Source organism: Limanda limanda, chromosome 16 (assembly GCF_963576545.1).
Source record: "Limanda limanda chromosome 16, fLimLim1.1, whole genome shotgun sequence".
NCBI classification, from domain to species: Eukaryota; Metazoa; Chordata; class Actinopteri; order Pleuronectiformes; family Pleuronectidae; genus Limanda; species Limanda limanda.
Window position 1 is genome coordinate 15,668,184 of NC_083651.1, and position 19,450 is coordinate 15,687,633.

At 39.9% G+C, this 19,450-nt stretch overlaps 2 protein-coding genes across 3 annotated transcripts in view; both read left to right on the forward strand.

Annotated features, from left to right (window-relative positions):
* zmp:0000001200 (dedicator of cytokinesis protein 9) overlaps positions 1-9,932 on the forward strand; it is a 74,661-nt gene extending 64,729 nt beyond the window's left edge. For both annotated transcript variants that reach the window (XM_061089293.1, XM_061089295.1), the window contains exons 38-53: positions 308-444; positions 1,426-1,541; positions 1,827-1,964; positions 2,055-2,237; positions 2,353-2,466; positions 2,585-2,800; positions 3,007-3,064; positions 3,189-3,295; positions 3,535-3,657; positions 3,760-3,873; positions 5,581-5,727; positions 5,817-6,027; positions 6,669-6,859; positions 6,956-7,056; positions 7,165-7,303; positions 8,800-9,932. In XM_061089293.1, coding sequence (XP_060945276.1) covers positions 308-444; positions 1,426-1,541; positions 1,827-1,964; positions 2,055-2,237; positions 2,353-2,466; positions 2,585-2,800; positions 3,007-3,064; positions 3,189-3,295; positions 3,535-3,657; positions 3,760-3,873; positions 5,581-5,727; positions 5,817-6,027; positions 6,669-6,859; positions 6,956-7,056; positions 7,165-7,303; positions 8,800-8,925 — 2,221 coding nt within the window. In that variant the 3' untranslated portion in view covers positions 8,926-9,932. The remainder of the gene's footprint in view (positions 1-307; positions 445-1,425; positions 1,542-1,826; positions 1,965-2,054; positions 2,238-2,352; positions 2,467-2,584; positions 2,801-3,006; positions 3,065-3,188; positions 3,296-3,534; positions 3,658-3,759; positions 3,874-5,580; positions 5,728-5,816; positions 6,028-6,668; positions 6,860-6,955; positions 7,057-7,164; positions 7,304-8,799) is intronic.
* Positions 9,933-11,065: 1,133 nt separating this feature from the next.
* On the forward strand, positions 11,066-18,384 carry slc15a1a (solute carrier family 15 member 1a). Its single transcript, XM_061088506.1, has 21 exons — positions 11,066-11,087; positions 11,978-12,119; positions 12,915-13,034; positions 13,138-13,237; positions 13,519-13,609; positions 13,745-13,828; positions 13,942-14,024; positions 14,114-14,200; positions 14,291-14,380; positions 14,456-14,500; positions 14,589-14,621; positions 14,713-14,801; positions 15,213-15,294; positions 15,447-15,566; positions 15,713-15,850; positions 15,940-15,986; positions 16,132-16,239; positions 16,346-16,463; positions 17,487-17,624; positions 17,800-17,907; positions 18,073-18,384. Exons 1-21 carry the CDS (start codon positions 11,081-11,083, stop codon positions 18,325-18,327), a joined length of 2,085 nt encoding a protein of 694 aa, XP_060944489.1. The 5' UTR covers positions 11,066-11,080; the 3' UTR covers positions 18,328-18,384.
* The last annotated feature ends 1,066 nt before the right edge of the window (positions 18,385-19,450 follow it).

The window sequence follows — 19,450 nt, forward strand, 5'->3', positions numbered from 1 at the left end:
ATATCAAGTTGCATGCCAAACAAGCAATCTGCATTAATTGCAATTTCAATCTTTACTCTGCTACATACAGTAGGTACATAAATCCCAAAATGTTCATGCATTATATTTTCCAGTTGATATTTCTGTTTTACCTCAATTATTATAAATCTACTGTAGCTCTAAGGACATTTGTATGTGTGTGTGTGTTTCTGTGTGTGTGGTGAAACACATGTGTAGATAGAACAGTGTGTTATTCACCTGCGCTTCACTAACTCTGGCTCCGCTGGTCATCAGCCGTTCATCTAACATTGTCCCGTTTCCTCGTCAGGAACCAGGAAGGGGCAGGACCCGTAGCTCATGAGCGGAAGTCTCAGACTCTGCCCGTGTCCCGTAACAGGGCAGGAATGATGCATGCCCGCTTACAGCAGCTCAGCAGCCTGGATAACGCATACACTTTTAACCACAGTAAGTGCCCCCATGCTGTACGGCATCAGCAAACCTCCTCTACCAGAGGACCCCCAACCCGTCCTCCTCCGCCTCCCCCTGTGTAGTCTTGACTCCTCATGCTTTTCAACATCATCATCAGCATCATCCTCCTCCTCTGTTTAAACCCAGCCCACTTTAAAGCAGGAAGTGCTGCAGGAGACACAAGGGCGTCATCAGTTAATTGAATAACATTGAGGCCAAAGTTGCTGTGGGTCGCTTTACACTGGTTTAACCTAAACTGTGTGATGAGTCTGTTAACGGCATCTTTTTTAATAAAGTTTCTTTGTGTTTTCAGTGTAAGAAAGATTTCAAGTATTCTTGGAATATCTGTAGAACCTGGTAAGAATGTGCAGCGTCAGTTCTATAGTCCGACTGAGCTCTGTTCATTTGGTGGAATTGAGAGCATGACTGTTTTAACTGAACATCGGCCTCTAAAACCTTCTCATCCCTCTGCTCGGCTCATCTGCTCTGAACCACATTTTACATTTGAGAAAGATCTGTGTAAAATAATAAAGGTTTTATTCCAAAATACAAAATCTGTATTTCAGACAATTTCGAGCTTACAATTCAAGTATTGGAATGGCACTTAACTTCCGCCTAGGTGGGTTTCTAACCCTATCTGTTAACGTACAGCGGCTGAAAATAGTGTACACCTCCAGGAAACTACATTTAAAATCACTAGATCCAGATTTTTATTTGAGGTTGCAAACACTCATCAACAACCCCCGCTTAATATTTCTGAAGATCCACACATAATTTTCCCAGGAAAATGCTACTAAATCTAGCAATGTTCAAGAAAATTTAAAAAAAATTAACACCTCGGCAAAAAAAGTTTGGAATAAAACTTTATCATTTCAACTTAATGAAAATGTTCATCCTTCTAGCAACAGCTTTTCCTTCAACACTAAGGTGTCATATTTTATATGATGTGATGTAATATGTTATGATGTCTCTTCTCAGCCTACAGTCACTCGGATGCTGACGTGTTGAATCAGTCGTTGCTGGAGGCCAACATCGCCACTGAGGTCTGCCTGACTGTCCTGGACACCCTCAGTATCTTCATCATGGGTTTCAAGGTAACTTTCTGATATATAGAATATTACTAATGTTATTACTAAACTTTTTTGTGAGTACTCTGCATAAGAAGGCTTGAGGCCCCCTTCAGGTTCGGTTCTGACTCTGCCTTTTGCTCCTTCCCCCATTCTCTCCCCTTGAATCGCCTTTCAATAAAGGGCGAAATGCCCCAAAAATACTATATCTAGGCTATGTGATGATAATTTCAGGGCAAGTTAATATGAATTATCCTCCATCGGTTTCTAAATGAGACTGTGTTTTCAAGATGATGCTCTCTGTCTCTTCAGACTCAGCTGTGCTCGGACCACGGCCACAGTCCACTGATGAAGAAGGTGTTTGAAGTCCATCTCTGTTTCCTGCGAATCAACCAATCAGAAACGGCCCTCAAGCAGGTCTTCACCTCCCTGCGCACCTTCATCTACAAGGTTAAACACACCTTTGATGTCTTATTTAACAAAACTCTAGCAGCCCTACACAGTAGCCTCTGACTTACCTTGTCTTCTTCTACCCTCTAGTTTCCCTGCACATTCTTCGAAGGCCGCTCTGACATGTGTGCCGCGTTCTGCTACGAGATCTTGAAGTGTTGTAACTCCAAGCTGAGCTCCATCCGCAGCGACGCAGCCCATCTGCTGTACTTCCTCATGAAGAGCAACTTTGACTACACGGGTCGCAAATCCTTCGTCCGGACGCACTTGCAGGTAAGATAGAAGAATTAAACCACACATTCAAAACAACTAGGCTTCATGGTTGGATGTAGAGATTAAAGATGAATTAGAAATGAATATTTGATGATTCTTCTTTCCTTTTCTGTAGGTGGTGATCGCTGTCAGTCAGCTGATTGCTGACGTAATTGGGATTGGAAGTACCCGCTTCCAGCAGTCTCTGTCAGTCATCAACACCTGCGCCAACAGTGACAAGACTATTAAGGTCAGCGAGTCATTTGTGTTCATAATGATTCTACCACATATTCTTAAATAAATACCTAATAAATACGTGCTTCATCAAGCAACACCACAACTGGCTGCTCTAATTGCTCCGACAACAGAACACGGCGTTCCCGTCGGATGTGAAGGACCTGACCAAGCGCATCAGGACAGTTCTGATGGCCACAGCTCAGATGAAGGAGCACGAGAGGGACCCGGAGATGCTGGTGGACCTGCAGTACAGCCTGGCCAAGTCCTACGCCAGCACGCCCGAGCTACGCAAGACCTGGCTGGACAGCATGGCCCGAATCCACGTGAAGAATGGAGACCTGTCAGAGGTGAGTGACGAGAGACGCTGCTCGGTCTGTGCAGTTTTTGATTTGTGTCTAATGTTCTGTTTCTCTGTTTTCAAATATCAAGTACTGACTTAATTTGAATCCGGTTTATTATGCATTGATGTTGTGGTTGATACTGTCATGTTGCATGATTAGTAATATCAACATCACTTTGCTTATCTGACCCTAAATGCTCCTTTTGTCCTCAGGCGGCTATGTGCTACGTGCACGTTGCAGCGCTCGTGGCAGAATACCTGCGGAGAAAAGGTGCGGTAATAATCCATTTCTCTTAAATGCCAAACAGAAATCGTACAAATGTTGTCTTATTTTGTCCTGAGAACGTTTTTGAGCTCGTACGTTCAAACCCTGTCTCGTCTTGTGCTGTGTGCAGGCATGTTCAAGCAGGGCTGCTCAGCTTTCCGTGTGGTGACTCCAAACATCGATGAAGAAGCAGCGATGATGGAGGACGTCGGCATGCAGGACGTCCATTTCAATGAAGTACTTAATTTTGAAATAGGACATATTTTAAGTATATTTATTGTAAATAAAAATAAAAATCCTGAGGAGAGGCCGTCAATGTAATGATTTATTTTTAAGTATGATGTAGTTGTTTAACTTGTTTGAATCAGTGTTTAAGCACTTATTGCTGTCCTCAAAAAAATTATCAATATTTTCATCATAAGAAAATTAAGTCAGCCATTCTAAATTCCCATTGGTCCCTGCTCTTGTTCCCTTAGGATGTCCTAATGGAGCTTCTGGAGGAGTGTGCGGACGGACTGTGGAAAGCCGAGCGTTACGAGCTCATCTCCGACATCTACAAGCTTATAATTCCCATTTATGAGAAGCGCAGAGACTTTGAGGTGTGAAATTGTGTCATCTGGAAATGATATTTTCCCCTCTAATGTCCCCTCGGCCCATCACCATTAGCATGTTCAGATTCTAACCGGGTTATTTTTACACAGAAACTGGCGCACCTGTATGACACGCTGCATCGTGCATACAGCAAAGTAACAGAGGTCATGCACACTGGCAAGAGGCTACTGGGCACCTATTTCAGAGTGGCCTTCTTCGGACAGGTGAGTTTAAATCTCAAGCTTCACTAGAATGTGTATGTGTTAGATAAATACATTTTCCTAAGCCTCACTTTTATCTAATTTATGTGTTAGCAAAAGAGCACAGCCATTAAATTGCTGTCGCTGGTTTGGCAAAGTAATTCACGCTCCACACAGGGGCTGTATTTATCTTTAAGAGCATGACCACATGCTGTGGCTTTTCTAATTCCCCCTCTCTGCTTCCCATCCTCTTTGAAGGCAGCGGTAAGTTGTGCAGTAGCCCTCGCTTGCTTTCCTCCAGCAGCCTGAGTCTGTGTGTGGTGTCGTCGCTGCTGTAATCCATTGCACTTTGTCTCCTCGATCGTAGTTTGCTGCTTCCAGTTACAGTAACAATTGAGTCCCTTCTTCCGCTTGATGTTTTTGGGACTGCGTTGCATGGCACCTGTCCACTTCTCCACTCATATCGGTGTTTCTGCTTTCGTGTTAGACACCTAAGTGTGTAACAGTTTAGTAGTGACTCTTATTTTTATTAGAAATTATAGAAAGGATTCATTGGGTGTGGTTACCTCTTCTTGTGTACTCTGGTCAGCCGTTTCAGACATGAACTCCGGAGGATGTCCACATTATTGTGTCAAGGCATTCTCTGGAGTTTCACATTCACACATGTGGAGATCACGTGTTTTGTTTTTGCACTACATCCTTATCGACCCTTATCAAAAGCTCTCTTGACATTTAGTCTTCGCTTTTCATTCTGAGATAATTTGTTTTCTTTACATTCTTTTATTATTTGTATGTGTCTCGTGTGTTAGAACCGTCATCAACACGCCCGCTTGCTTGCAGTGACTCCTCCTCCGGATCTCCTGCTGTGTTCTCACATTGGCTCATTTGTACATTCTTCGAAGTTCCCATTAAAGGGCTGGCATAAGAAAATTCACAGAAAATCTGGAGCCTCCTCACCCGGACGTGTGTGTTTTCACATACAGCCCCTTCAGTGCATGTCTGAAAGCAGCTATAGAGAATCAACATATCAATGTCTGTCTTAAAAGGATAGTCTAAGTGTCACATTTATAATTTATGCATGAAATAATGATTTTACTCTCTGTTGTCCACACACCTTGTAGCAGTACCAGTTTACTGACTCAGAGGCTGAGGTAAATCAGTGTGAAAGCAGCCGGACAGTCTGCAGTGATGTTTTAGCCTTCGATGTGTGTGCTCCTTCGCTAATGCAGTTGGTGTGTTGCTTATCGTCCAGCCCTTTGACTCCTCCTCTACTCTAGCGTCAGTGCTGTTCCTAATCATAGGATGAAACCCCTCTAACGGGCTAATAGCAGGATTCATCTCCCACTGGGGGGGATGCATGGCTTCCCCTCATTGGTTCATGGGACTTTTTACCGTTCAAGTACAAGAATTAATCTCAAGTGTTCCCACTGACAATGTGAAGTCCATGCCCCCCCTCTCTCTGTCCTCTGGTTTTGTTTCACATCTCATTGAACTGACACTAGTTGTCGTTTTCTGTTTTCTTTGTGCTTGGCCCTTAGATAAAGGCTTGTGTATTTGTGGAGTCTGACAGAACTTTTCAGCCCAGAACTTTTTACCATTTTATTTAACAAACTATCATAATGACGCCCGCTCACAACCCTTGTGTGGTTTGACGTGGCAGTGTTTGCTTCTTTTTAGATAAACACACAGATAATTGTTTATGCATTCATGGTCTGTTCGATGTTTTTTCAGGGCTTCTTTGAGGATGAAGACGGTAAAGAGTACATCTACAAAGAGCCCAAATTCACGCCCCTGGCTGAAACATCTCAGCGGCTGCTCAAACTCTACTCTGACAAGTTCGGTCAGGAGAACGTAAAGATGATTCAGGACTCTGGAAGGGTGAGACTTTATCGATATTTAATTTGCGCCGCGGACGTTTCCACAACCTGGTATGGATCTCTTGTAATGACATATGTGTAATTTCGCAGATTAATCCCAAAGACTTGGATTCAAAGTATGCATACATCCAAGTGACACACGTGACCCCTTACCTGGAGGAGAAGGAGCTGGTGGACAGGAAGACTGACTTTGAAAAGAGCCACAACATCCGTCGCTTCGTGTTTGAGATGCCTTTCACCATATCGGGCAAAAAGCAAGGCGGTGTGGAGGAGCAGTGCAAACGCAGGACCATACTAACCAGTACGTACCAGTACCCTATGTGTAGGTGTGGCAGTGGAAATTGTAGACTTGCCAGGGAAATATGTATTTTATTATTTTGCTGCTAAGATTTTGTTTGCCTTACCTTTCCTGTGGCAACGTCTTTCCATTACTACAGCTAAGATTATTGTTTAGGTTATTAGTTTTTTTTTTATCAGAGTTCATAAACTCATGTCATTATGAAACTCTTTAACCCTTTTAATAAAACATAGCTGTAAAACAACATGTTGATAACTTCTTCATCAAATAATGTCACTAATCCTAAAAGTGAAAAACATTATTTACCGTAGTGTTTCCTCTCAAAAGAGCACATATGTAGAATCCTGTCACATGTGCATCAGTTGTCACACATAACAGTTCTCTCCATCCTGTGCATGAGTGGATCTTGATTAGATTCTCAACGTGTCAGCCATTTGTCAAGGACCTTTCTAATCACAGCTTTATTGTTTTACGGTGCAACACTTCCAAAGGTTGAACCTTATCTTCTTATCGGCATTATCGGAGAGCTTTGAAAGGATGTCCAGGACATTTGAGTGGATCCTGAGTCGTAAAACATGCAAAAAGATTCCAGAGCTGAGAAGCAAACTGTTAACTCCTCTCCTCATCGTGTTTCTGTCCTGCAGCCACACATTGCTTCCCATACGTAAAGAAACGTATTGCAGTGATGTATCAACACCACACTGACCTGAGCCCCATCGAGGTGGCCATCGATGAGATGAGCAAGAAGGTGGCTGAGATCGAGCAGCTCTGCTCCTCAAGTGACGTGGACATGATCCGCCTGCAGCTCAAACTGCAGGGCAGCATCAGTGTTCAGGTGCCTGCTTGGAAAAACACTTACACAAACAGGAAACACCTTATGAAATGATCATGACAAACAAATATCTAACATGGCTACTACATCCTCGTTCAGGTAAATGCAGGACCACTCGCATACGCCCGAGCTTTCCTGGATGATGCGAGCGCCAAAAAAAATCCTGAAAACAAGGTCAAACAGTTGAAAGAGGTCTTCAGGTGAGATGTCAATGGTTTCTTGTTTTTGTGTGTGTGTGCAAAGTTTGATCAGGTTGGTGTGAATTTCCTGGTTCCTTTAAACACCTGTTTACATGAATTCCCGAGCAGGCATTTTGTGGAGGCGTGTGGCCATGGCTTAGGCATTAACGAGCGCCTAATCAAAGAGGACCAACAGGAGTATCATGATGAGATGAAAGCCAACTACAGAGACCTTGCCAGAGAGCTGTCCATCATCATGCATGAGCAAGTAAGTACACAATTGCTCTGGCCACTGTTACTTAGCACAAGTTCAGCTGTAATTACTGTCTGCATCACTAATGTCACAGCTGTATTCTGCCTCTGAGACGGCTGTTTGATAATGAGATATCTCACGTTCTCTGTTTTTCCCCTTTGCTGACATGAGCAGATTGAATGGTAATACCAGAAGCATTAGAATGAAATAAAAACTGAACTGTTGATTGTTGGTCCAGCCAGACACATGATCTCAGATATTAATTGATACACTAACGACAGCGGACTTTTCATTTCAAACAGATCTGCAAAACATATCTGCAAAACATATCTTTCTGCAAAACATACCTTTAGTCTGACCCTTTTGTACCTGGCTAAAGCAGAAACCTTAATACTTTCATTGATTGTTGTATTGAAAACTGGGTAATAGTAATGCCCTCTAATCTATCCTGCCTATTATAACAAAACAAAATAATAAAAAAAAAAAACTTGATCTCAAGCTAATTCTAAAGTCCCTCCCTTGACCTGAAATAAGACTGAAAATATATGACAGTTACCAGATTAGATCAGCGATCACCGGCCTTATCTTTTCACAGCAGCAATAAATAAGAGATCAGCAACATATTCTGACACGTCATAGCCGACATGTCCACTCTCTGTCAGGAAAACTGTACCTTTCTCTACCACTAACAATCAGAATCTAACTGGCTAGACCAACATTTACTCCTGCACTTATCTCTTTGCATTAATGTGTGTTTTTGCATGTGTTTACAGTGTTCACTCTATGTGTGCATGTGCATATAGTACATGTGTACTTGTATGGACAGAAACTGTATGTACTTGCATCTGAATGTGTGTGTTTGAGCAATTACTTTTGTTTTTTGTGTATGTGACTTACACAGATGTATTTATGGTTTTCTATACGTGGTTTATTTATTTGTTTTCAGTTTTTAGGGTTTCTAAATGCCAAACTTATTCAGATTCTTCACTTTCTTGCAGAGAGTCAGAGAACGTTGATACTACTCTTAAACTGTATCTGTGTGTGTTAATGTGAAGGGTACAGCCTGCTGTGACTTAGCTTAGCACAAGTAATGACAGCAGGGGGAAGAGCTTGGCTGACTGTCCAAAGGTGACGAAAATAGCCTACTGGCACATTTTCAGGTGGAGAGAAAGAACAACAAAGAGTGGTTTTACCAGGGGTGGGGATTGTGTATTTTTTGGCTGGAAGCAATTAACAGAAATGACAATTTACCAGGCAAGCTAGTAATCCCAGCCAACACAGGCAAGTCATAGACAAATTATTTGTACAGAAAATCAAAACATTAAATGTAAATGAGTCTTCGTTTATTTTTTAGTCTTAAAATGTAAAAGAAGTATTGATCTTCTCATCTAACTTTCTGCAAGAAATCAAAAAATGTCAGACTAGTCCTTTAAATATGGGCCTGGCTTTACAGTAATTAACGTTCTCGTGGATCCAAACAAATCTCTCATTCCTCCTCCTCTTTCTTTCAGATCAGTCCTGTGGAGGATGGCATGAAGAGCGTTCTTCCAGACTCCCTTCACATCTTTAACGCTATCAGTGGCACGCCAACCAGCGCCACCATCCAGGGCATCCCCAGCTCTTCCTCTGTGGTGTGATGCTGAGCTGGGTTACCCTTGACCTCAGCGCCCCCTCCACACCAGACATGCCTGTGAATCCATGTGGTCACTTCTAAACCTGAATCCTGCTTTTCTTCTCTCGGCTCAAAAAAGGACCCGACAAGGGCACAGACAAATCCAACTCTTATCAGTGGACCATGACCAAGGCACTGGACCTTTCTAATTAATACAGTATGTGTGGAAACTGGATGTGCTCGGTGTGGCCAATTTTATTTTCCTCGACAAACATTGAGGTTGAGGCAAGAGCCCTGAGGCGGCTGAGCAGGAAACCCCGCGTCATTGCCACACATCACAAACCTGTTGTCTCCTTCACATCAGAACACTGGGCAGTTTTTTCTACAGAGAAATTCACGTTGGGCTCTTTCATATGCATGTCATTACAATACACCCTCTCAACAGCCCATAGTTTTGTTTATTTTGATAATGTTACACATTGTGTTTTTTATGTGCAGTATTCCACTTTTATAAGCCACTGTATTGATGTCTTGATGAACAGTATACGCTGCATACATCGATGCTCATCCACCTGCACATGAAGCTCTGTTTCTACCGGTGTGCAAGTTTGAAAAAGGGCCTCCTGTGTTTAGTATTCAACCTTAAATCACTACAATGTCTTAGAGCGGAAGAGTTTTTAAATATTTAAAGCCATTGCATACAAAAAAAGTATATTCCAAGTTGTTATTAATGTATATAAAAAAAGGAGTGTGTGCAATATTTGCAAAGTTTCTTGCTGTGTGGGGCTTATACACTGTAAAGACATGTTCACCTTCTTGCCAAAGCAATGAGGTGTGGAACCAAAAACTTTGCCTACTGTGGGAAGGATATGAAGCTTTTACCATTGGAGTGTTCACATGTTCAATAAATTGTTTTATATTTGGGCGACGATGGTTTTATAAAGATTTTATTTAACACAAATTCACTGTTCTGCTGTAAACAGATGTTCCTTTATGCTTTTCTTTTAAATAAAATGCACTCATTTCTCTGCACTTGTACTCATGAGTCCTTATTGATGTACTGCTTTATTAAATGTGTTGTTCTTGAGCTCACTCTTACATCTGCTCCAGGTCTAAAGTTCTTGGGAATTCATACTTTCTTTTAATGAGATGTCAGGGGCAGAACAGAGCAAACTTCCTATCTGCTGTATCACGTGTCCCCACCCATCGTAAAAGCAACACAGTCAGCAGTGTGAAAGACGGATCAAGGTGCTAATAAGAAGCAATATTACAAGAAACACTCCCACTGCCACTGGTGAAGAGTGAAGGATAAACTATCAGCTGCTCCCTGAAGGAGTCTCAAAGGAATATCTACTACAACTGCAGCGTAGAGCAGCTGAATTCTCACTAAGACACCATGGCAGGTGAGTTTGTGTGTACAAATACTAAGCAGCTTGAGAATGAGGAAAATATACACATATCGTCTCTTTTTTTATTATTTAAATTGGTTTAATCTTGTGCGCAGATAATGAGGAGGATCCCAAGAAGGGGAGGCAGAGCAGAGGAAAGGTAAAGTACCGATTAGTCTAATGATGTCTACGTCGTTTTTATTTGCTCAGTGACATGAAATGATTATCGTAAGAATTAAGCAACCAGCCTCAATATCTTACAGCTATGGTTACTGTTTACTTTGCAGATAAAGATTTTAAATCAAAAATATGTTAATTATATAAAACAGGATGTTTTACTGAGAGGTGGTGTACTTTTTTTAGGTTAAGCCACTACAATTATTTAATAAGTTATAAAAATATAATCAATAATAATTAACAATGTAATAAAATGAGTCACAATAAAACTTTATTGATCTGAGGACTCACAAACTACGGTAAGCAGTAAAATATACCTAATTCAAGTCATAACAACTTTACCAACTGCAGCATTTGAGTTCCAAATGAATGTAGCATTACTCACCACTGATTCATATTATATACATTATTCTGAAATTGACAATTTTTGAATTTTGGTGTGGATTCAAGACAATTCACTTTATATTTGTACTTATTTACTATTTCTACTTTAACACCATCTAACACAATGCTGCCGTTTGATTTGTCCACCAGAGCAAAGAGGTGTGCGGCTACCCGCTCAGCATCTTCTTTATCGTTGTGAATGAGTTCTGTGAGAGGTTCTCATACTATGGAATGCGAGGTGAGAATATTTCTTTCTACAAACTAAACCATCTGATTTATTATGTAACCATGACAACATAGCTGTCGTCTCTCGCATTTATTAACAACAGTTTCATGATCCCTAGATAAATATGGCAAAGTGACATGATAAAGGGAATTAATAGTTTTGCAAGGCAAGGACAAAACATGTCATCCTGCAGATAGGGGCACTAGATAAGGAAATGTCTCTATGTGTTGTCAAAGACACAGGAAACAATATATGCAAAGGTTGGAAAGAAGGCAGAGATAAGGCTGGGCCGGGGAACAAGTTCAAGTTCAGGTTATTGTGGGAAAATGACAATCCAAGAGGAAACAAAGACCCACACAGTATATATTAGACCCAACTAGAACTCAATCTAACTCAACATTACTGTACTAAGCTACCTCCAAGGTCATATGGTTACATTTTGGAGTCGTTTAACTTTATCTTTTTTGGGACTGTTTATGGCACTTTCGAATTTTATTGTGTTATACTGGCAGGTGTTTCTATTAGTTTCTATTAGTTTGGCCACAATGAAGGGTAAATAACAGAAATACCTCTCGTGAAATACGTGTATAATACACATCCTTTAACAAACTGCAGCGTCCAAGATGATCATAGTCATACCAATATACAGTATATATACTTGTATCATAGTTATATTAACTACTCTAACCTGTTTCAAAATTAAATGAAGATTATAATTTCAATGAAGGTAAAATGAACTACATTTACTGGAAAAAAAAGAGAATTTTGTTGTCTGGTTTGTAAAGCTTGTTTGATATTTTACGTACAACACTAAATCTTTTGAGAGTTGATAGTGTGCGTTAGATTGATAATTGTATTCATAAAAACTAGATGAAACCTACTTCTTCTCTGCCTGTCCACAGCTGTGCTTGTGCTGTACTTCAAGTACTTCTTGAAATGGGACGATGACCTGGCCACTTCCATCTACCACGTCTTTGTGGCTCTCTGCTACCTCACCCCAATCCTCGGGGCCATTGTGGCCGACTCCTGGCTGGGAAAGTTCAAGTGAGTTTTTGTCTCATGTTCTTTCAAAATTGAAATGAATGCTCGCTTTACATTCAACGGCCATTTTAATTTCAGTAACAACCTTTGAGGGTCAAACTAAATTATTGAACACATATATTACACTAATCGTTCTAAGGTGATGGCTGGGACGAGACATCTGATGTCAAATGGTAGTGATGATGATGATGATTCTACTCACACTTGATATTCCAGGTTTGGGTCGGTCAGTTTTGAGTGGCACCAAGTCTTTGCAAGAGTCAGATTTGTAAAGAACTGAATGCAGTAGTATTTGTCCCAAACCTCAGAGCATGACTCCTCAGAATGGAAAATCCGGTTGAAGCTTGTTTTTGCTTTGCAGCTCAACGATTTCATATTGTGGGTTGTCAGAAACATTAGCTTTCTCCCTATTAAGCAGTTTAGCAAATATCTTTAGTTCCTTTTTATTTTTTTACTTTTCATGTCCTTAACCTCTCACCAAGTGCTTTAAGCAGATTTGCAAGCTTAATAGGATATTCAGGTTTCACTCTGGGCTTTTTTTCTTGCAAATTAGAGTATGAGACGCTATTGATGCAGTGGTTAGCACTGTTGCCTCACATGGAGACGTTTCCTGGTTAAAGTGGAAGGAGTTTACATGTTCTCCTTGTGTCTGTGACCCAGGACTCCAGGTTCCTCAGACAGTCCAAGTAGTGCCTTTTTCAAAAAGCTGCAATACTTCATTAGTATAGTGGTACTTTGGCATAAGAATAAGATAGTACTTCATCCACCATTGCTATATTTTTCCTCTCTCTCCCTCAGGACTATCATCTACTTGTCCGTTGTCTATGCGATCGGTCAGGTTACGATGGCTGTCAGCGCGGTCCATGACATCACTGACACAGACAGAGATGGGACACCAAACAACATGACCTTTCACGTGTGAGTTGCTGTGATAACAAGGACATAGCATTTGGATAAGCAGTTTTCTTCACGTATTTTTATCAACTTCAATGCTCATACAGATGTTCCTCTTTCCATTCAGTGCGTTGTCTATGTTGGGTCTCTTCCTCATCGCTCTGGGCACAGGTGGCATCAAACCTTGTGTGGCTGCCTTTGGTGGAGACCAATTCAATGACAACCAGGTTAGAAGATTACTCCAATCTTGAGCTGACGCTTATTCCACCGTCCAAACATAGGCAGGAATGCTATAATACCTAATCTATAGAAATAGTCTCAAAAACCTCTGCATGCTCACAATGACAGTGACAGTGTGGTGTATAAAAGGTATAAATTCATCCTCTGGGAACCATGAATAGCTTACCTATGTTATGGGACCAAAGTAGTTCAGATGGACATAATATCCAGCATTGCATTGCATTACATGTTTGCACATGACAGTTCACTGACCTATGTCTATGTGCAGGAAAAGCAAAGGAGAACTTTCTTTTCCGTTTTCTACCTGTGCATCAATGGTGGAAGTCTCCTGTCGACCATTATCACTCCAATCCTCAGAGGTAGATATAAGCAGGATATAAAGTTGACAACAAACAGTGCCATAATCACGCGTGTATGTAATTATCGTTGATATCAGTGCTTGAATGTGAGTGAAATTGAGATTGTGACTGAGTTACCAATGTCTCCATCTGCAGCTCAGACCTGTGGTATCTTCGCGCAGGAGAAGTGTTACTCTCTGGCCTTCGGCGTCCCTGCAGCACTGATGGTGGTTGCACTGTGTACGCTTTAACACATGTAGACACTGGAATTCTTTTCATAATTCAAAAATATAAAGGTTTGGAACAAATACTCTACATTAATACCAATGTTTTGCCTGTCATGCCCCTAACAGTGGTGTTTATCAGTGGGAGCGGTATGTACTACAAAGCTGAACCAGAGGGAAACATCATGCTGGATGTGTGTAAATGCATTGGGGTGAGTCTGGTTTACACCAACACATTTATATTAGCGTGAACCATCAGCATTTCTAAAAACATTTTTTTCTTTCACTTATTCCTGAGCAGTTTGCCATTAAAAACCGCTACAGGCACAGAAGCAAACGATACCCAAAGAAGCAGCACTGGATGGACTGGGCTGAGGCTAAATATAGCGTATGTTTTATTTAAGTTAATTCTATGAAGTGACTAAAACGCTGTGTTAAAAAGAAATAACTGTTCATATTCTGTCTTTCTGTGATGTAGAAACTCCTTATCGCTCAAATCAAAATGGTGCTGAGGGTCCTGTTTTTATACATCCCACTTCCAATGTTCTGGACCCTGTTTGACCAAAAGGTACCTCAGTTATTTTACGTCCTAAAAGGCCATGTCATTGTGGAAACTATGCTTAATTTTGCATCTTTCTTAAAGGGTTCCAGGTGGACTCTGCAAGCCACCAACATGGATGGGAACTTTGTACGTATGGAGATGAACCCAAATCTTAATATATTTTTATAAACTATAGCAAAGTGATCCTGTTCTAATGATTTTGTTGTGTCTGCAGGGGTTACTGGTGATACAGCCTGATCAGATGCAGGTAAGTTAAGAGTCTTTATCACGTTTGCTTAAGCTGAGGTGCTGGATTTTATCGGAGAAAATTGTCATTGTGTGATGTATGTGTTTAAAAGACTGTCAACCCCATCCTGATCCTGACTCTGGTGCCCATCATGGACAGTCTCATCTACCCTCTGATCAAAAAATGTGGCCTGGACTTCACGTAAGTTTTCCTGAAACTGAGTCAGACAGGCACAAGTCACAATACAGTGCTCTTCATTATGTCATAGGGATTATTTAACATTGATGGGATTATTTGATAGCATTTACTTTTAGTTCAACAACTTGTGAAAATTTGATTTGATTTCTCCACGTTACAGCAAATTGTCACTTTTACTCTTTTGATGAATAAAAAAAAAAAAAAAAGGCTGGCTGTTTTCCCATTTTTCAGTCTTATCATTAAGATATGCAAATTTGCAGAAAGAAGGTAAATAAGTGTGTCACACTATCCCTTGAACTAACCAATAAAACTATAAAGTCAAGCCGAGTTTTAACAGCCACATCAATGTTGAAAATGCGGATTTCACAGTGATTATCTAATGACCAAAGAGAAAACTTCATGTTAACTCAACAGACCTCTGAAGAGAATGACAGTGGGGATGCTTATGGCAGCTATAGCTTTTGTCTGCGCTGCTCTGGTTCAGATTCAAATCGATGTAAGTACATACCAATTACTACTCATCTCTATATGTAATGTAAAATACACACCAGCTCAGCAATAATTATTTTTTTTACCTTATAATTAGTATTACAACTAACAAGTATTACTCCTCGAGATTATAACAAGGACTTCTTTACTCGTTTTCAGACAACGTTACCCACCTTCCCATCATCCTCTCAGAGTCAGGTGAAGTTACTCAACATGGGCTCTAATCCAGTCTCAGTTAAGTTGCCTGGCAACGATGCACTGACTCTTCCCGCAGCTCAGGTATGTCTTCTTATCATTTCCTGTAACATGAAACTTTGATTAAAAGCGGGGTTTAAACTTAAAGAAAATCAGTCGCATGAACCCAAATCCCCACTGGACAGTGTCCCTGGTGTTTGCACATTTACAGTAAGCTCTTTGTTTTGTAGGCCAGTGCGGAATTCTTCACATTTGAAGCAGAAAACATCAGTGTTTCAATTGGAAATGTGGCAAAAAATATTTCCTTGGCATATGGAGCACGACAAACTCTTCTTATTCCCTCAAACATCTCTGAGGAATGGATACTGGTTAGTGTGACTCACAAAACAATGAAAATAAAGACACAAGGATATCTTTTAATAATGATGAAATAAATCAAAATCGTGCTTTTTTTCAGTCTGATGGTTTGACTTCCAAACCACAAGAGGGCAACAATGCAATTCGGTAAAGTATTTAATCTTAAATAAATGAACAATGAATTGATCAGTTGACCGACAGAAACTTGTTGAAAAGGATTACAAGTATTGTGTTCCAGGTTTTTTCTAAAATGTCCTGTTTTTAAAATATTTTTGTTGTCTCAAAATTGTAGATTTATAAATGGAATGAATACAACAGTGAATGTATCGACATCGGCGGCCAACTTTGGACTAATTGAGCCATCATACTACTCAAACTACTCCAATATAAAAAACGGAAAGTAAGGATCGTTTTTTTCATATTCACTGATTTCCCAAAAAATCATTGTTTTAAAAAAAAAAAAAAAAAAACATTTTACTAGACAAATTATCTTTTCCTTATTTCAGGATCCTGTTCGAAATATCGATATTGAATGGTTCACAGTCGTGTGAATATAGCAAAGAGTTTGGATATGGAAGTTCATACACTTTCTTTATCCCCAGCACTTTGGACTTTGGACCCACTGTAAGTGTTGCATATGATTCCTGATATCATGAATTACAGTCGGCTGTACAGTGACATCCTCCTTTGTGGAATGTCATTGCAACATAGTTTGCTAAACCTTCATGCAAAATCCTTCTTGCGTATTCGATTTATTATTTTCGCCAATTTATTAAGAACAGTTGAGTTAAATCGTACTTTATTCATAAATTTTACCGGTAATATTTTAGAAAACTGAATTAATATAGGTAAAAAAAACCATTATGCTGATTTTCCATTTTTTACCTATGTGTTGTATTTTTACTCAGTATTCCTCTGCACCCCAAAGCTCCATCGTTGTTCAAATGCCTTTAAGAACACATTCGGTTTTCTCCAATGTGTAACTTAATAAACAAGGGAACTGCAGTTTATTATGAGTCACTCCCATATACTGTCCTGGTTTGATAGATATTCCTTAATGAGCATTAATCCAATGCTGAAAATTGTCACCAACAAATGTGATCTTTACTCCTATATTTAAGTATAATTTGATTAAAACAAGTTCAATGCCCAGTTGTTTTAGCCGGTCATAAAACCTATAGCTTCAATGTTTTGACCCATTTTTCAAGATCTAATCTCATGAGGGTATGAATGGGGTTGGGGTTGCCATGGGCAGTGTTGAGAAGGCATTTAGTATTAGCTCTAAAAGTCAAGTTTGTATGAAATGTTGACTAAACCCATTCACATCAAATCAAAATCCAAAAGGTTCATAGCTGTTGATAACTCCCATACTGGAAAACAGGGTTAAAAGCTTGTTGACAAAGGTGGGGAGAGGCGTATAATAATTTAAATATGAGGATAATGGAGTGCAAAGGCAGCTCTCTCACCTCTGCACAGCTGGACAATCACAGCTTGAAGTGGGAGGGAAAATGTCAAATCATTGTTTTCTTAAAGTGACAGAAAAGGTCTAACACAGACTTTAATTGTACCATCAGGCAACGTATTGAGAAATGTGTGTGCTCCGCCAGTTATTATAACTACTGTTATTAAGATTATTTCTTATTTTAGTGCCAGGAGTCCATTACTGCAGCAGAAGACATCAAGCCCAACTCGATTTCCATGGCCCTGCAGATCCCACAGTACTTCTTCATCACTGTTGGTGAAGTGATGTTTTCTGTTACTGGTCTGGCGTTCTCCTACTCACAGGTAATTGTGTTAGAGCGGTTTTCACAAATTGATTTCAACACTGCAACTTCCTACAGAGAGACAAGGACACATCGATTAGAATATTAAATGTTCTTATCTATTTCCAAATAATTGTTCCTGTTAATGTACTTTGTTTGTTGTCTTGATTTATTTTATTTACGTTTCTATTTGAAAGGCCCCCAGTAACATGAAAGCCGTGCTGCAAGCCGGCTGGTTGTTCACTGTTGCTATCGGTAACTTCATCGTACTGATTGTGGCCGAGCTTGCAAAGCTTCCCAAACAGGTAAACAAAAAATACTTTCACTTATTAAACTAATCATCAGTGACTCACTATTTTTTTTTTTTATATAAATATATCAGACATGTGTGTATTTTAGTGTCATTTAATGACAATTACACATGATGATGCATTCATATTTCCCTTTGTCTCTTGCCTGCCCTTTTTAAGTGGGCAGAGTACGTCCTCTTTGCCTCCCTCCTGGTTGCAGTGTGCATCATCTTCTCCATCATGGCCTATTTCTACACCTACATCGACCCCACAGAAATTGAGGCCCAGTTCAAGAAGACCGATGACGACGATGAAGATGAAGATGACGATGACGATAAAAAAAAGACAGAGGTTGAGATGGTCAAGAGAGACTCGGATGCCAGTCATAATGATAGCGATGATGACAGCGATGAAGAAAGACAGACCAAAATATGAACGGTCAAGTTATCCATATGTCCATAATTGGCTTACATTCAACGTTTGACATCAACACGAGGGAAATGGTAGAGTTATTTTGCCACTATTGTGTGTGTGTGTAAAATATTTTATATTCAAATAGTAAAATGATAATGCACACTGAGCTCTTTGTATTAAAAATGAGTAAATAAAATGTTGTATGCTATAATATGCTGTAAATTAGGACAAGAGCAGGTAAATGCTATTGTTTCCTAACATTAACATACCATTGAATGTAACTCCTCTTTTATATTTATGTGTAAGTTGTACCAAAGTAAAAAATAAAACAAATTTTTGGGTGTTTTTTAACGTTAATGAGGCTTTTCTTGATATCTTCCTGCAAAATAGCATATGAATGTGAATATAATTAAATTCAATCAAGACACACCAAAACTGTTAACATAGATATCAGTTCTCTTCGTAGACCTGATTTGTTTTTAAATCAAGATCTCAGCATTGTTTCTTGAGAAATTAACAAAAAATTTTGAAAATGCACTACCTAGTGAAATGTGACCAATATCAGACTCCAATGTGACCGCAGCACGCCTGACGGATGTAAACAAGAAGAAGAAGTCTGTGATAAATGGAGGCTACAGATGTGAGCGTTTACGGTTTCATTTGTCTCTTGATGCTTTCAGACACTGACCGGTCAAGATACGACCCCTCAAGTTTTGCTTATACAGACATGTCACCCCAAATAGTTCACCTCACTGTCCTTTCACTGACTTCATCTGTCGCGGATGATTTTGTTTTTTCCCCTGGTGACACCCACCCCTTCTACTGCGCAACATTGTGAGATATAGAGTGATGTAAAAGTCTCATTGAATTCTGATACAGGTCACATGGCTGTTCAGACTTTCAAAGAATCAGATTCTTTATCTGATTTATAACCACATATGAAAGTGGTCTTAAATTTGATTTGAAAAGAATGTGATTTCTGCTGTTCGCATTGTCATTAAACAATCAGATCAGATTCGGGCCACTTGGTGCTGCTATATAAACGTAGTGCAAGTTTAACCACCCGCAGTTATAGGAAGCCATGACAGGGAGTCAACTGGAACATGAAACTGAAGCAGTAAAATGAAACTTAACTGCCATGTTG

Coding starts and splice junctions, on each gene's coding strand:
- slc15a1a (XM_061088506.1), top strand. Junction 14,622..14,712: donor TACAGCCTGATCAGATGCAG/GTAAGTTAAGAG, acceptor TGTGTTTAAAAG/ACTGTCAACCCCATCCTGAT. Junction 17,625..17,799: donor TGGCGTTCTCCTACTCACAG/GTAATTGTGTTA, acceptor TCTATTTGAAAG/GCCCCCAGTAACATGAAAGC.